Here is an 18,281-nt window from a genome sequence, read left to right as displayed (position 1 = left end):
TGGTGGTTGGGCGGCAGGGATAGTGCCGGGCAGACTTATACGGTCTGTGCCAGAGCTGGTGGTGGGAGGCAGGGATAGTGCTGGGCAGACTTATAGGGTCTGTGCCAGAGCTGGTGGTTGGGAGGCGGGGATAGGGCTGGCCAGACTTATACGGTCTGTGCACTGAAGAGGACAGTACAAATAAAAAAGTAGCACATATGAATTTATCTTCTTGGGCAGACTGGATGGACCGTGCAGGTCTTTTTCTGCCATCATCTACTATGTTTACTACTATGTTTGCTATGTTACCACATCCTCCGGCAACGAGTTCCAGAGCTTAACTATTCATTGAGTGAAAAAAATATTTCCTCAAATTTGTTTAAAAAAATATTTCCATGTAACTTCATTGAGTGTCTCCTAGTCTTTGTAATTTTTGAAAGAGTAAAAATTCGATTCACTTCTACTTGTTCTACACCGCTCAGGAGTTTGCACATCTGTCATAGCCCCCCTCAGCCATCTCTTTTCCAAGCTGAAGAGCCCTAATCTCTTTAGCCTTACCACATATCCAAATGTGAAGCATCTCTAAAGCTACATAGCAAAGGATCAGAATGCAATTCAGTATGGTTAAATCATGCTGACTTGTCTCACCCAGATTTCCGCAGTACTTACTTGGATAGAGGTGCTGAAAATCTGAGCAGCCTCAGTACTAGTCGGGCAGTGATAGTCCAGAGGTGGAGATGGAAGTTAACCGACAATATTCAGTAGCAGTACGCGGACATGTACGGAAAAGAGACTGTCCTAATTTAACCAGGTACCTGGATAAATCCTGGCAGTTGCCTAATACCCAGATATTCAGAAATGGTATCCAAGCAAGACCAATATTAAATATCTGTGTATAAAAAAGCCGAGGTAGTCAGCATTAAAAAAGTACTGACCACCCACAACTCAGTCTTGACCTGAATATATTTTGGCTGAAAATTAAATTAAAAGTAAATTTATATTCTGCTGCAGTCCTCAGCTAGGCGTCTGGTAGGTTTTCCTACCTGGATAAGCAGAAAGGTTGGATTTTTTCTTGGGGGCCATAGAGTATTCATTTTCATTCTGGTCCTGTGGTTGGGAGTGAAGGTTGATGGTGTTGTTGCGATGGAATGAAACTTTAAAACAAAACCAAACAGAACAGGCTGTTAATATTGTATCAGTGTACTTTGGGAGATTTATTATTTAATTAGAGTGGAGAAGTAGCCTACTGGAAAGAGCAGCAAATGAGAACCAGGGAAGCCTGATGAAATCAGGGCCGGCGCTAAGGGCGGGGCAAACAGGACAGCTGCTGTGGGCCCCACAGCTCCAGAGACCCACATGGTCCAGCATCTCTTCCCCTTCTCCCCACCCCAGTCTAACATCTCCTTCCCTGCCCCTCACCTTCCCAATCTACCTTAAAAGGTATTTCTCTTCCCAGGGTGTTGCAGGTGCAGCAACAATTCTGATATGCTGTCTGTAACCTCCCTAGAGCTTTCCTTCTGCTGTGTTCTACCCAGGTGGAAACAGGAAGGTGCGGCACAGGGGGGCAGAATACGGCAGAAGGAGAGCTCCATGAAGGCCGCAAGCAGCAAATCAGAATTGCTGCTGCATCGGCAACCCAATAGGAAGAGAAATGCCTTTCAAGATAGACTGGGAAGGCGAGGATTAAAGAGGGAGACGTGGCACTGGGGTGGGGAGAAGGGGGAAGAGATGCCAGACCATAAGGTTCCTCTGGAGGTATTTTAAGGTAGACCAGGAGGAGGAGGAGGGGCTTCAAAGAGAGGGGAAAATGCCAGACTGTTGGGAAGAGAAATGCCTTTCAAGATGGACCAGGAAGGCAGATGTCAGACTGGGGGGGGGGGGGGGGGGGGAGAAGGGGAAAATATGCCAGACCATAGGGGGCTCCTGGAGGTATTTTTAAGGTAGACCCAGGAGGGGCTTCAAAGAGAGGGGGAAATGCCAGACTGATGGGAAGAGAAATGCCTTTCAAGATGGATCAGGGACGCAGACGTCAGACTGGGGTAGGGAGAAGGGGAAAAGATGCCAGAACATAGGGGACCCCTGGAGGTATTTTAAGGTAGACCTAGGAGGGGCTTCAAAGAGAGGGGGAAATGCCAGACTGGGGTGGGGGGAGGGAAGAGGAAGAGGAAGAAATGATGAGCCCCAAAATAGAGGAAAGGGATAGAGATAGTGGCCAATTTGATGGAAGAAGGGAAGAGAAAGAAAGAAGAGAGAGGTGCTGGATCCTGGGATGACTGGAAGGGAGGGATGCTAGATGGGAGGACAATTGGGAAGAAAAGAGAGATGTTGGACCCAGGGTGCTGGGGAGGGAGGGAGATATGCTGGACAACGGGAGGGAGGGAGGATGGAAAGAAAAAGAGATGCTGGATCATGGAGTAGAGGGAAGAAAAGCAGGAAACAGTGAACAATGTTGGACCATGGGAGGAGGGATGGAGAGAGGGGGCAGGAGGGAAGAGATTTGGGACAAGAAGATGCTAAGAGGTGGAAGGAAAAGGACAGAGAGATGCCAGGTCATGAGGGTGGGGTAGGGTGGAAACGTGAGAGGAGATGCTGAAGTACAAGAGTGGAGGGAGGGAGAGGGATATACAGGAAATGATGGGAATCATGTGGGAGAGGCCAAAGGAGTTAGTGGCAGGAAGGTGAACAAAAGGAGGATAACGAGTACAGAAGTAGAAATGTGGTAATTGGGAGTAGGTGGAAGTGAATAGGAGAGTAGGGAAGGAGTGAGATAGGAAATGAGAGAGCTAGGGCATGAGAGAGGGAGATGGAAAGTTGATAGGTAGCTGAAAATTTAAAAGGAGAAGAGTGAAATGAGTGGACGAAGAGGCAGAAAAAAAAAGGGATGAAAGAACTAAATGGGAAATCAAAATTTTAGAGACAGGTATAGTGAGGGAATGGAACAAGACAGATAAGTGATTGGTCATCATCTCATTTTCATAAACTTAACACTAATAAAATGAAAATGTTGTGGTGTAATTCAAATTTGAAGGAGATCCCTACTTGTATTTTAAATAAGGGAGTTCAGCTGAGGGTAGATTCTTTGTTGAGTTTGGAACAGATTAGTGCTTTGATGAGGAAATCTTTTTTTAGATTTAAGCAGTTACAGTTGATTTGTTCCTATTTTTCAAAAGAACATTTTGCTGTTGTACAATCACTGAGTCTCAACTTGATTATTGCAATCCTCTGTATGCTGCCTGGATGTCTCAACGCCACCTGAAATTAAATATGACCAAAACCGAGCTTCTCATTTTCCCCCCCAAACCCACCTCCCCGCTCCCCCCATTTTCTATTTCTGTTGATGGCTCTCTCATTCTCCCTGTCTCCTCAGCTCGAAACCTTGGGGTCATCTTTGACTCTTCTCTCTCCTTCTCTGCTCATATCCAGCAGACCGCCAAGACCTGTCGTTTCTTTCTTTACAACATCCATAAAATCCGCCCCTTTCTTTCAGAGCACTCTACCAAAACCCTCATCCACACCCTTGTCACCTCTCGTTTAGACTACTGCAATCTGCTTCTTGCTGGCCTCCCACTTAGTCACCTCTCCCCTCTCCAGTCGGTTCAAAACTCTGCTGCCCGTCTCATCTTCCGCCAGGGTCGCTTTACTCATACTACCCCTCTCCTCAAGACCCTTCACTGGCTCCCTATCCGTTTTCGCATCCTGTTCAAACTTCTTCTACTAACCTATAAATGTATTCACTCTGCTGCTCCCCAGTATCTCTCCACACTCGTCCTTCCCTACACCCCTTCCCGTGCACTCCGCTCCATGGATAAATCCTACTTATCTGTTCCCTTCTCCACTACTGCCAACTCCAGACTTCGCGCCTTCTGTCTCGCTGCACCCTACGCCTGGAATAAACTTCCTGAGCCCCTACGTCTTGCCCCATCCTTGGCCACCTTTAAATCTAGACTGAAAACCCACCTCTTTAACATTGCTTTTGTCTCGTAACCACTTGTAACCACTCGCCTCCACCTACCCTCCTCTCTTCCTTCCCGTTCACATTAATTGATTTGATTTGCTTACTTTATTTATTTTTTGTCTATTAGATTGTAAGCTCTTTGAGCAGGGACTGTCTTTCTTCTATGTTTGTACAGCGCTGCGTATGCCTTGTAGCGCTATAGAAATGCTAAATAGTAGTAGTAGTAGTAGTAGTAATATTTCAGCAAAATTGGTGCACAGAATCCAATTGGTTCAGAATACTGCTTCTCGACTAATTTTTAAGAAATTAAGCTTTGATTATGTGGCTCCATTATTAATACATCCTCATTGATTGCCAATTAATGCTCATGTGATGTTTAAGATTTGTAGTTTGGTTTATAAAGCCTCGGAGGGTTACTCATCTGAAGAATCTTGTGCTTCTATCAAAGTTTTAGGGTCTACTAATTCTCATTTTCATGTAAAAGGCTCTCTTCTGTCTTTCCCTTCAGTTGAAGGTTTGAGGTTAAAATTACATCATGAATGTTTGGTTTATTACCAAGCTGCTAAGATTTGGAATGCGCTACCGACAAGTATTAAGTTTATAACATAAGAATAGCCATACTGGGTCAAACCAGTGGTCCATCTAGCCCAGTATCCTGTTTCCAACAGTGTCCAATCCAGGTCACAAGTACCTGGCAGAAACCTAAATGGTAGGAACATTCCATGCTACCAATTCCAAGGCAAGCAGTGGCTTCCCAATGTATGTCTCAATAGCAGACTATGAATTCTTCCTCCAGGAACGTGTCCAAACCTTTTTTAAACCCAGATACATTAACTGCTGTTACTAGATCCTATTTTGTTTCTGGAAATCGTTACATATTTATTTTTTAAGAAATATGTATTATTTGATGATAATTTATGAAGGGGATACTTTTAATATGAAATATTATTGATTGTTATTGTAGCTTACTGGTTGATTGTAAACAGTTTTTCTTTAGGTGTTAATCCGGCTCTGAACTCTAGTTTGGGGATAAAGCGGGTTACAAAAGTCTACAGTAAAGTAAAGACAGCAGAAACTGGAAAGAGAAGTAGCAGAAGACAGAAAAGACAGCAGAAAAGAGAAACTGAGACCAACATGATGGAAAAATAAAATATGCAGGCAACAAAAATAGGAAAAAGTTGATTTGTTTTGAATTTTTTAACTGGAAAATGTTAGCTGATATGTTTTCAGTGGCATAGCCATACAGCTAATGGGGGAAGGAGCTTAAGCCTAAAGTGGGTGGGCATCAAACTTTCTCCCTGCCCTCTGCCTATCACCTGGTGCCCCCCACCCAAATGCCCGTGCCCGCCAGCTGAAGATCTCATCAGTCCAGCAACTAGAACTCTCCAAGCTCTGCAGCTGGAAGCTGTGTCCTCAAGCTGCTGCTGCCACTGCCACCCTCCCCCCCCCCCCCCATGCTTGCTCAGTTTTCATGCATGCATGAAAACTGAGCTTGCGGGGGGGGGGGGGGGGCGGCAGCAGCTTGGGAATACTGCTTCAAAACTTAGAGAGTTCTGGTCACCGGACCAGAGGAGGAGGAGGAGGTGGTTTTCAGTTGGCAGGGCTTGGGGATCTCCCCCAGCTAAAGCAAGGGCTATGGCTAATTTGGGGGGGGGGGGGGTTCTAAACCCAAAGTTGGGGACCCAGGCCCCCCTCTCCCCCTATGGTTATGCCTTTGTGCTCAGTACAAAATGAAGTGCATTTCTGTCTTTATTTCTCCAGTGTTACAGTATTTGCCAAGTTTAACGTCTTGGAGATCCCCATTCAGTTTCGTGTTCTTGTTTGTAATTTGTGATCCCTTGTTCTGTATTTGATGATGGTCTATTTTGTGTGTGAAATCATTTAAAGTTGTTTTATGTGTGGTAGTAATGGCATATCTGATAACATAAATAGGTCAATTAAATTATTTTTAATGCAGGTCTATTTCTGATACATACTTACTGCAGACATCTTAAAAACCAAAATTGTATGTGCCCCTCAAGGACCATAGCTGCAAGCCCTGATCCAGCTCATTGTTTTTCATGCCATTCCTGGAGTACCCCTTAGCCAGTCTGGTTTTCAGAATATCCACAATTAATATGCATAAGAGAGATTTGCATGCACTGCCTCCATTGCATAAAAGTCTGTCTCATGCATATTCTTTATGCATATTCTGAAAACCAGGTTGGCTTGGGGGTTGTCCAGGCAGCTTGAAAAACATTGATCTAGATTAGAGTTGGCGACCACGGTCCTTGAGAGCCACATTTCAGTCAGGCTTTCAAGATTTCCACAATGAACCCAATGCATGCAAATCAATCTCATGCATATTTATTGTGGAAATCTTAAAAATTGGACTGGATTGTAGCCCTCAAGAACCGTGGTTGCCCACCCCTGAGCTAGCGGAATGGGTTAAGATAAGGTTACATCGGAATTACCATGGTAGTGTTTATGGCATCAGGCCTGGGTTGTGATTAAGCTGCAGGGTTTTGGATTAGGGTATTTGGAAGGGATATATCACTTTAGCCCAGTGATTCACAAACCTGGTCCTAGAGGCACCCTAGTCAGTCAGATTTTCAGGATATCCACAATGAATATTCATGAGAGATTTGCAATCACTGTCTCCACTTCATACTACTGGTTAGCTGAGGTGCAATTGGGCTGGTGAATATTTCAGATGAGATTGATTGTTTTGAATTCAGTATTTTTGTGTTTTGAGCTCCATAGTTAAGTTTAAATGATATGTGCTTCCTTTTTTCCCAGCTGATTTTTTTGTGTACAGGTGGTTAAGATAAGTTTGTTGGGGTAAGAAATAGGGTGTTTGGGATAAGATCAGATTGGTTAGTTGGAATGTTCTTAGTTGGTGACTGGTTGAAATCAGATTGAGTTGGATGAGGTTGGATTCATTGGTATAGGGCCAGATTTGTAGATGGATAGGAAAAAAATAAGAACAAGCTGATATGAGTGAGATCAAGTTGGTTGGGTTTATATCATTTTGGTGGATTAAAATCATGTTGTGTGGTTTGGGTTGAGGCTAGCTTCTAGTGTGTCCTATATTCAAAAAAAACATTCTACTCATGATGTAAACCTCACTGAACCCTGAATAGGAGATATTAGTGGTATATAAGATTTGAATTGAATTATATTTGTTAGATTTTAATGTGTTGGTTTTATGTATGCTTTTTTTTCTGTAAATTCTTAGGAGTAAGCGGGGTATAAATAAATAAACATTCTTACTGCTCTGACTTGCTCCTGTTGGTCCAATCCACTGACGTTCCTTCTTCTGGTTGTCTGCAATGATCAAGATAAAACAATAGAGACGGACAATGAATTGGGTACAAAGATATGATGACAGATGAAACCAGAAACAATAGGGGGATACAGAAATGGAAATACAGAGATACACATACAGGATGGGAAAGATAGGATGGGGGAGGGGGGAAACACCGAGGGGTCAATATTCACCTGTTGATCAACACTTACCCAAATAGTGGCACTGAATATCTGCTCTATCCCTTACAGCTGAAACAGCTATTATGTGGGCGGTCCATGGGCGGAGTTGGGTCAGAGTTGGTAGATAAGTGCCGATATTCAGCCCTTAAAGGCTAAATTCTATATATGATGTGTTAATTGTAGACGTGTTCGAATAACACGCTTAGTGCTATTCTATAAGTCGTGTCAACACCAAGAGGCAGTATACAGAATAGCAAATAGGCCAGGCAAACGTGCAAACATGCGAACAGCTAAATGTGCATGCCGAAATGTACGCACATTGCATCAAATTCTATAATAACACATGTACATTTGATTGATGGCATCATTATGCCCACACTCCTCCCATTGCTGTGCCCCCTTTTCGGCAACCCACATTAGAATTTATGCACACCTCTTTTAGAATGTACCTACAAAGATGCGCGTGTAAATTCCGATTATTGCCAATTTTATTTTATTTTTTCGGCTAGTGTTGCAAATTTGTCGTTATCAGCCAATTATCAACCCTAATAGGCTTGTTAACCAATTGAGTAGCGCATGCAAATTGGGTGTGTGCACAATGTAACTCACCACACCATATATAGAATCTGGCCCTACCCGTTAAGTTAACCAGTCAAACAGGATTACATAAATAGCAGTCCTATCTATGGCCGGTTTAACTGAACCAGCTAGGGGCTAAATATTGATACTTATCCAGTTTAATACCTGCTGTCTGCACATGGTGCCTGGATATGGCCCAGCATTGAATATTCCATCGTAGCGAGAATCAGCATTTTAAAAAAATTGCTGACCTCCACCTGCTGAATATTGACCCCTGAATTTGAAGCCACAGGAAGCAACACATTCTGATTAGATTTTGAACTTAACCTATGCTAAATCTTTAATTTCCCCAAAAGATATTTATATTGCCTTTTCATCTCAGAAAAGTGGAGATGAAAAGTCCTGTAGTGTGCACAGAGTGGTTGACAAAAGCACGCGGCCTGGGTTCACACGCAGGCCAGGCTCATTTCCTGGGCACCCCAAGGCTAAGCGTAATACTCACAAACTCTTAAGAATGAGAAGTGTAGCATTTTACTTTTCCAGTGTCATCTAAAAACTCAACAAAGTGTAGTACTACATGAAGGCCTAATATTAGTAATTTGCCTTTGTATGGGAGGAGATATGTGAAATACTGGAAAGTAATGGCGATCAGGCATGATGGCTCCAGATATACCAAGTCACATGCAATAGGTGGGTGACACATGCATTCAGTCCCATTTTCCATTTCACACACCAAGACCCCCCCCCCCCCCCAAACACACACACACACACTCATTTCAGTGAGGATATTTACTCTATATATGTAAGTCATAATTGGTAATGAAGCAGGGCTTCAAATCCCAGAAACTAATTGGGTGTAAGTTCAGAATACAGATATGACCCAGCCTGAAAGCCTAAAGTAATCAAAGAGCCATCTACTGCCTGTTATATGTCAAACACTCAATTCTTCTACTACTAGACAGGTCAGAACAGTTCTTTCTCTCCATTATCCATCTCATTCTGTTCTGCTTTATCTCCATTGCTGGAATCTAGGAATGGATTGGTAATTCTGGTACTTATTTTACAAGGTCTAGCTCTAAAACTATAGAGGGTTAAACGAACCAGTACTGAAATCACTTTCTTGGTTTGCAGCCCCTTTATATAAGATCATAAGAATATAAGCATTGCCATACTAGGACAGACCGAAGGTCCCATCAAGTTTCCAGCAGTGGCCAATCCAGGTTACAAGTACCTGGCAAGACCCCAAAACAGTAAAAGATTGTATGAAGCTTATCCTAAAACTAAGCAGTGGATTTTCCCAAGTCCATCTTAATTTCCCAGACAGCAGCCATATTGGGGAGAGTGACAAATAATATAGGGAGTCTTTTACTATGCTGTGGTAGCGTTTTTAGCTCACTGTAGACACCATCTTTTTACTTAACCAAGAGTCTTGATGAACTGACTACCCTCAGATTAATAAATCACACCTTAAACGTAAAATGAGTAAAAAAAAATGTTTGGATAATTTCCTAAAAGAAAAGTCTGCAAGCCATTATTAAAAGAAAAATTTAAAAATCAGATGTTTTATCAGTTATGGGTGATGTGGGAATTTTTAAAGCTGTCAACTGCATGAGACATTGTCTATCATCTTGCCGATTTGGTCACTTACATTTCTTCACCACTTTCTTGTAAATGGGAGGTCCACAGATGACCACGAAAATTCCAAAGAGGAGAAGGGCAAAGATGATGCTTAAGACATCTCCAGCCCGCAAACCTTTGCTGTTTTTCAGCTCAGGGTCTTCACCTAGGAAAGACAATTGTGTTATCTGTCTTCACTAATAATGTAGCTTTACTTTGTTATATTGGCTTTCATGAATTCTAGAGCTGAAGTGGGTGAGCAACTGATAGCTTGGTCTTGGAATCTATTTAAAATATCTGGTAAATGTTTGAAAAAGAATCTGGTGTATCATGAGAAAAATTTCTTAAAACTGCATGAAGTTAACATTTGAAAAAGTAGACATGAATTTATCCAAAATAGTGTAGTTTTCAAAAAAGAAGCTATGGATTTCTTTTGAAATTGTCTAGAAATTAATAATTTAAGGACACCATTTACCAGTGGCGATCCTAGGTCGGCAGCACGACACCCCCCCCCCCCCGGCGCAATGACAACCCCCTTCCTGGCGCCTCAAGCCCCCCCCCTCGGGGTGCATTCTTGGCTGCTGGAGGGTGCAGAGAGCAGCTGTGCGCCTGTCGGCTCCACTGGCTCCCTGCTCCTTCTGCCCTGGAACAGGACGTAACCTGTTCCGGGGCAGAGGGAGCAGGGAAACAGCGATTATATAATATAATATATAAGTGATTACGTTCTAATCTATCACCACCAACAACGATTTATTGTAAGCCACATTGAGCCTGCAAAGAGGTGGGATAATGTGGGATACAAATGCAATCAATAAATAAATAAATTTCTGCATTATAAATCTCTAAAATACTAATCCTTCCCTGTGGTCTTGTAAGCTGACTCCTTATTCAATATAATTTATTTATTTATTTATTTAATATATTTATAGCCCACCTATCCAACAATTTAAGCAGCATACAATATAACACTCATAAAACAGCACACAAAACATCACAAAAAAAACCATATAAACAGCCAATGCCCCCCCACCAAAAAAAAATCCTGAGAACCCTCCCTGTAAGAAAATGCTTTATAAAACAACCAGGTTTTCACCTGTTTTTTTGAACTGGGACACAGAAGAAAGCTGGCGCATAACCAAAGGGAGAAAATTCCACAAACAAAAGGCCAGCGTTCAGATTGACCAGGATAAAAAAAATATACAATTAGTTTCTTGGAGCACAGTCAAACGCTTACAAGGGAACTTCAAAAAAAGATATAGCCTCCCACTGCAAGCAGATGCGGTTTCAGTTCAAGAAGTGATGCCTTGTATTGTGGTCAGAAGCTTAGGATCTTTCCCTGATGTGGCAAGATCTACACAGGTGAAGCGAAAAAGAGAACGCTTGGGTTGGCTTGGATTGCTTTGACTATGAGGTGAAGTACTCCAGGTCAGCATTTTGGATTGATGGCTGGAAGTGTTTAACAAATACAAGAGAAGGGGCAAATGACTTCCCGTGGAGAAATATACCCTGAAGCGGCTGGCTTCTCAAATTTGTGATGACTGCAGTGAGAGCTCCCTTTACTACGGACCAGGGGGGTATTTATGCCTCAAACTGTTGTAGCACTTGTCTTATCAATCAATTTTACAATGACTCAACACAGACCACATTTCAGCGACGGCCTGCGTCTGTAGCTCTTACAAAAAGGGGGAAATTCTACATATGGTGCCTTAAAAATCAGTTCCAAAAAACCATGCAGTTTCCCTGATCTATAAACTACACCTAAAGTTAAGTGTAGTTTATAGAATACGCTCACACGTTCTTGTGACTAAAATTTAGGCTCACCTATTTAGGCCACCTAAACCATGCCTAAATACCTGTGCCTAAGTTAGACGCAGACCGAGTGTATTCCATAAGTGTGTATAGTTTTTAGAAATGCCCACGACCTGCCCGTTCCACGCCCATGGCTATGCCCCCTTTTTGACTGCGTGCATTAGAATTTACATGCACCGCGTTATAGAATACGCCTAGAAAGTTGTGCACATTAATTATAATTAAAGCCAATTAGTGCCACTAATCGCTTATTAAGTGCCAATTTTCAGCGCTGATTGGCTTGTTAGTCAATTGAGTTGTGTGCCAAATTAGCGAGCACAACTTAAGGCGCCATATATAGAATTTTGGGGAAAAACTATAGGTCTGAAAACAGACAAGATCTCTAGCAATTGAGTTCAGCCTTTCTTGGTTGAACAATCATTGTCTAATAAGCGTCAAAGGCTGCTAATACAGCTAACCATAGGCAGTGCATCGAGCGATTCTCCCAGCAAGCACGTTTATATTAGACATTGATTGTTCAGGCAAGTAAGGTTGAAGACTCAATTGCTAGAGATCTGGTCTGTTTTCAGACCTATATTCTCTTTGTGAGAGCTACAGACTCCTGACGCAGGCCCTGTAGCTGAAACATGATCTGTGTCGAGTCAGATTGTCACTCATTCTCGTCAACTTCTCTGCCTTTCTTTGCTTGTTTGCCTTGTGCGGAGTGTGGACTGTTGTCTGCTTGCCTTGTTGTCAAACTGATGTAGTCCATAGAGACCTGCACTTGTGCTGCAGCTGACCAGGAGTCAGTTCTATAACTGGGTGCCAAGCACTGTCCCCTCTAAGCTGAGCAGGAGTCCTCCAACAGCATTGCTGCCAGTGGGTGGTGCTGTTTCACTATCACATTTTCAATAGTGAGGGACAGGCAAGCTCTACAGGATATCCAGGAACCTGCTTGTTCCAAGTGATTGAAAACACAATATTAAAACACCACCCTCTACTGGCAACAATGCAGATGGAGGACTCCCGCTAAGCTTAGAGGGAACAGTGGTGCCAAGGCGCAGCATGCTAAGTGCTGATTCTATAAAAGCATGTGAATGTCCAGATTCCGGTACAGAATACTAGCCTAAGTCGGCATTTATGTACCAACATGTAGGCACACCTGCTTACACCATGTCAACAGCAGGCATAAATGTGTGTGCCTAAATGCGGCACTATGGACTGGATTCAGTAAATAGTGCTCCACACTGAGTGCCAATTATAGAACAGCCCGAAACGCCAGGTTCCGCACCCAACTTTTAGTGCGAGAATTTACACCAACTGAAAGCTGGTGTAAATCCTTATATGTAAATTAGGTGCGGGTCCCCCAAATTCTATAACACCACACACATCTTTATCTTCCCATGCTTCTCCCATGGCCACATCTCCTTTTCAGTTGCATACCGTGGGGCCCTTTTACTAAGCTGTGGTAAAAAGTGGCCTGTGGTAGTTTGGACGCATGAAATTGGCGTGCACTGGCCCAATTCTTACCACAGCTGGGAAAAAAGGCGTTTTTATGGGGCAGTAAATGGGCGTGCGCTAAAATCAAAAGTAGCGCACAGCTAATTACTGCCTGAGCCCTTACCACCACCCATTGACCAAGCGGTAAAGACTCACGCACTAACTGTGTTATAAGCATGTAGCGCACACCAATGTAACCACGCTGCCGATTACTGCCGGGAACGCCCCCCCCCCCCCCCCCCCACATTAGAAAATAGAAAAATATTTTCTACTGCAGGAAACAGTGTATGCTAATTTAAAATTACCACCATACCAAGGAGAGACTTGCTGAACTAAACATGTATACTCTGGAGGAAAGGAGAAACAGGGGTGATATGATACAGACGTTCAAATATTTGAAAGGTATTAATCCGCAAACGAACCTTTTCCGGAGATGGGAAGGTGGTAGAACGAGAGGACATGAAATGAGATTGAAGGGGGGCAGACTCAAGAAAAATGTCAGGAAGTATTTTTTCACGGAGAGAGTAGTGGATGCTTGGAATGCCCTCCTGCGGGAGGTGGTGGAAATGAAAACGGTAACGGAATTCAAACATGCGTGGGATAAGCCTAAAGGAATCCTGTGCCGAAGGAATGGATCCTCAGGAGCTTAGTCAAGATCGGGAGGCGGGGCTGGTGTTTGGGAGGCGGGGATAGGGCTGGGCAGACTTATACGGTCTGTGCCAGAGCCGGTGGTGGGAAGCGGGACTGGTGGTTGGGAGGCGGGGATAGTGCTGGACAGACTTGTACGGTCTGTGCCAGAGCAGGTGGTTGGGAGGCAGGGCTGGTGGTTGGGAGGTGAGGATAGTGCTGGGCAGACTTATACGGTCTGTGCCTGTGCCAGAGCCGGTGGTTGGGAGGTGGGGCTGGTGGTTGGGAGGCGGGGATAGTGCTGGGCAGACTTATATGGTCTGTGCCCTGAAGAGCACAGGTACAAATCAAAGTAGGGTATACACAAAAAGCTGCAAATTTGAGTTATCTTGTTGGGCAGACTGGATGGACCATGCAGGTCTTTTTCTGCCGTCATCTACTATGTTACTATGATACTATGCTACCCCGACAGTAATGATTTGGTACGTGCTACCTGTGCGTTACCCCTACCGCTGCCTAATAAAACGGCCCCTAAAAGATTTACACATCTTTATAGAATAGCGCTCAGGAAGATACTACTACTACTACTTATCATTTCTAAAGCGCTACTAGACGTTCGCAGCGCTTTACACTTGAACATGAAGAGACAGTCCCTGCTCAACAGAGCTTACAATTTAATTAGGACAGACAAACAGGACAAACAAGAGGATGATAAAATAAGGATTCTGAAAATTGAATAAGGGTTAGGAGTTAAAAGCAGCATCAAAAAGGTGGGCTTTTAGCCTAGATTTGAGGAAGGCCAGAGATGGAGCTTGACGTACCGGCTCAGGAAGTCTAATCCAGGCATATGGTGCAGCAAGATAAAAGGATGCATGTGCAAATCCAAATTGCAAATCCAAATTGTTGCCAATTAATGCCAATACATGATTGTTGGTGCCCGATTATTGGTGCTAATTGGCTCGTTACTCAAATTGCACATGCAAATTGGGCATGCGCCTGAAGTTCCATTCGCAATTTTGAACGCCATAAATAGAATCCAGGGGTATGAGCATAACTTTTAGTATTCTATAAGTTACACACCCATCCGCCCCCCTCCCCCATGCACGCCCCCTTACATTTAAATGCTAAATGAATTACACACTAAAGTTATAGAATACTGGTTAGTGCTCAGCTAGCACTTACACACATAACTATAACAGTCATATAACTAACTTTAGTGTGTAATTCATTTAGCATTTAAATGTAAGGGGGCGTGCATGGGGGAGGGGGGCGGATGGGTGTGTAACTTATAGAATACTAAAAGTTATGCTCATACCCCTGGATTCTATTTATGACTTTCAAAATTGCGAATGGAACTTCAGGCGCATGCCCAATTCATCTCTATCCTCCCATGTTTCAAACCTCCTCTCTACTGTGGCACCATCCACGTCTGTCAACGAGGCTGTTTCTTCTTACAACAATACTCTATCCTCTGCCTTAGACACTCTTGCACCTTTGATGACCCGCCCTGTAAGGCGTACAAAACCCCAACCTTGGCTGACTTCTAATATCCGCTACCTACGTTCCTGTACCCGCTCCGCCGAACGTCTCTGGCGGAAATCTCGGGCCCTTGCTGATTTCTTACACTTTAAGTTCATGCTGACCTCCTTCCAATCTGCTCTTTTACGTGCCAAACAAGATTATTATATCCAACTGACCAACTCTCTTGGCTCTAATCCTCGACTTCTCTTCACCACATTGAACTCTCTCCTCAAGGTGCCCCCTCCCCCAACTCCCCCTTCATTATCTCCTCAGACCCTTGCTGAATTCTTTCACAACAAGGTTCAAAAGATAAACCTTGCTTTCTCTACCTCACCACCTCTCCCTCCACTAGTCCGTTCCCCTCTCTCTCCTTCCCCTCATTCCCTTTCCTCCTTTCCTGAAGTTACTATTGAGGAAACTACACTTCTCCTTTCTTCCTCAAAATGTACCACCTGTTCCTCTGATCCCATTCCCACCCACCTTCTTAATGCCATCTCTCCTGCTCTTATTCCTTTTATCTGTCACATTCTCAACCTCTCACTTTCCACTGCGACTGTCCCTGCTGCCTTTTAACATGCTGTGGTCACACCTCTCCTTAAGAAGCCTTCACTCGACCCTACTTGTCCCTCTAATTACCGACCCATCTCCCTCCTTCCTTTTCTCTCCAAATTACTTGAGCGTGCTGTTCACCTCCACTGCCTTGATTTTCTCTCCTCACATGCTATTCTTGACCCACTACATTCTGGTTTTCGCCCTCTCCACTCAACCGAAACTGCGCTTACTAAAGTCTCCAATGACCTATTACTGGCTAAATCCAGAGGTCAATATTCCATCCTCATTCTTCTTGATCTTTCCGCTGCTTTTGACACTGTCGATCACAGCATACTTCTCGATACCCTGTCCTCACTTGGATTCCAGGGCTCTGTCCTTTCCTGGTTCTCTTCCTACCTCTCCCTCCGCACCTTTAGTGTTCACTCTGGTGGATCCTCTTCTACTTCTATCCCTCTGCCTGTCGGCGTACCTCAGGGTTCTGTTCTTGGTCCCCTCCTCTTTTCTATCTACACTTCTTCCCTTGGTTCATTAATCTCATCCCATGGCTTTTCCTACTATCTCTATGCTGATGACTCCCAAATCTACCTTTCTACCCCTGATATCTCACCTTGCATCCAAACCAAAGTTTCAGCGTTCTTGTCTGACATTTCTGTCTGGATGTCTCAACGCCACCTGAAATTAAATATGACCAAAACCGAGCTTCTCATTTTCCCCCCCAAACCCACCTCCCCGCTCCCCCCGTTTTCTATTTCTGTTGATGGCTCTCTCATTCTCCCTGTCTCCTCAGCTCGAAACCTTGGGGTCATCTTTGACTCTTCTCTCTCCTTCTCTGCTCATATCCAGCAGATTGCCAAGACCTGTCGTTTCTTTCTTTACAACATCCGTAAAATCCGCCCCTTTCTTTCCGAGCACTCTACCAAAACCCTCATCCACACCCTTGTCACCTCTCGTTTAGACTACTGCAAACTGCTTCTTGCTGGCCTCCCACTTAGTCACCTCTCCCCTCTCCAGTCGGTTCAAAACTCTGCTGCCCGTCTCATCTTCCGCCAGGGTCGCTTTACTCATACTACCCCTCTCCTCAAGACCCTTCACTGGCTCCATATCCGTTTTTGCATCCTGTTCAAACTTCTTCTACTAACCTATAAATGTACTCACTCTGCTGCTCCCCAGTATCTCTCCACACTCGTCCTTCCCTACACCCCTTCCCGTGCACTCCGCTCCATGGATAAATCCTTCTTATCTGTTCCCTTCTCCACTACTGCCAACTCCAGACTTCGCGCCTTCTGTCTCACTGCACCCTACGCCTGGAATAAACTTCCTGAGCCCCTACGTCTTGCCCCATCCTTGGCCACCTTTAAATCTAGACTGAAAGCCCACCTCTTTAACATTGCTTTTGACTCGTAACCACTTGTAACCACTTGCCTCCACCTACCCTCCTCTCTTCCTTCCCGTTCACATTAATTGATTTGATTTGCTTATTTATTTTTTGTCTATTAGATTGTAAGCTCTTTGAGCAGGGACTGTCTTTCTTCTATGTTTGTGCAGCGCTGCGTACGCCATGTAGCGCTATAGAAATGCTAAATAGTAGTAGTAGTAAGCATAAGTGTCAGTATCTTAGAACTTAAGGCCCTGTTTACTAAGCCTCATTATAGGTGCATTAACATCTTTAACATGCATTAACCATGTATGCGCGTTAACTGTGTGCACGCCTACAATATCCCTATAGGTTCAGCCAGAGGCGTAGCCAGACCTCGGCGGGAGGGGGTACAGAGCCCAAGGTGGAGGGGCACAGTTTAGCCCCCCGCCACCCCCACCACTTTCAACCCCCCCTCCCGCTGCCACCCCTCCCCTGCCACTTTTGACCCATCCTCCCGCCCAAACCCCTGCCAGCCAAAGTCTTCTTCAGCGCAGGACGTTAGGAGTCAGGACTCACAGAAACAGATAAGCGAACGCGCCAGAGACTGGCGCTGAAGAAGACCAGCTGTCGGGGGTTGGGGACTCCCGCCAGCAAAGATACCTGGCGGTGGCGGCAGACAGGGTCGTTGGCGGGGGGAGGGTGGTCAAAAGTGGCGGGGAGGGTCAGCAACAATGGGGGTCGAAAGTAGAGGGGGCCAGGGCTAAATCTGTGGGGGGCCCATGCCCCCGTGGCCCCATCTAGCTATGCCCCTGGGCGCAGCTATGGTCACCACATAAACAGGACTGCATAAGTCTGTCCTATCTTTCTGTGGTTCACCATAGCTGGTTAAGGGGCCCTTTTTCCAAGCCACAGTAGGGCTATCACAGGCTTGACACGGGGCAAGTCAGCCCTACTGCCAAGCTACTGCAGGAGTCCAGCGGTAGTGTCGACTCCCACCATGCAACATTTCCAGCACCAAAAACTTATTATTAATTTTTTAGTGTAGGAACCCCCCTGGAAATGGCCGAAAAATGGCCCCCACCGCTACTGCAGGTTCCCTTTTCCCACAGCGTAGTAAAAGGACCCCTACATTTTTTGTTCCGGATGTAAAGTACCGGTAAATATAATTTAATATTTACTAGGGCTGCACATTAATCGCAGTTAACTCCATGATTAATATGTTAATTATTAATCACAATTAATAATCATGTGCTGCCCGGCATCACTTGGTCCCTCCCCTTCACCCCAGTACCTTTTGAAACTGCGTCTTTGGCAGCCGTATCAAAAGGCTGCCTGTGT

The 18,281-nt window shown here is 44.5% G+C and overlaps 1 protein-coding gene across 3 annotated transcripts in view; it reads right to left on the bottom strand.

The window, feature by feature from the left end:
* The window catches only part of CD5 (CD5 molecule), a 95,063-nt gene that overhangs the window by 12,059 nt on the left and 64,723 nt on the right, over window positions 1-18,281 (bottom strand). For all 3 annotated transcript variants that reach the window (XM_030222242.1, XM_030222250.1, XM_030222260.1), the window contains exons 7-9: window positions 9,630-9,764; window positions 7,187-7,240; window positions 1,023-1,133 (exon numbers count right to left, since the gene is read on the bottom strand). In XM_030222242.1, coding sequence (XP_030078102.1) covers window positions 1,023-1,133; window positions 7,187-7,240; window positions 9,630-9,764 — 300 coding nt within the window. The remainder of the gene's footprint in view (window positions 1-1,022; window positions 1,134-7,186; window positions 7,241-9,629; window positions 9,765-18,281) is intronic.

This window comes from Microcaecilia unicolor, chromosome 1 (genome assembly GCF_901765095.1).
Source record: "Microcaecilia unicolor chromosome 1, aMicUni1.1, whole genome shotgun sequence".
NCBI lineage: Eukaryota > Metazoa > Chordata > Amphibia > Gymnophiona > Siphonopidae > Microcaecilia > Microcaecilia unicolor.
Note: the sequence above shows the minus strand (reverse complement) of the source record. Positions and strands in the feature narration are given on the sequence as shown.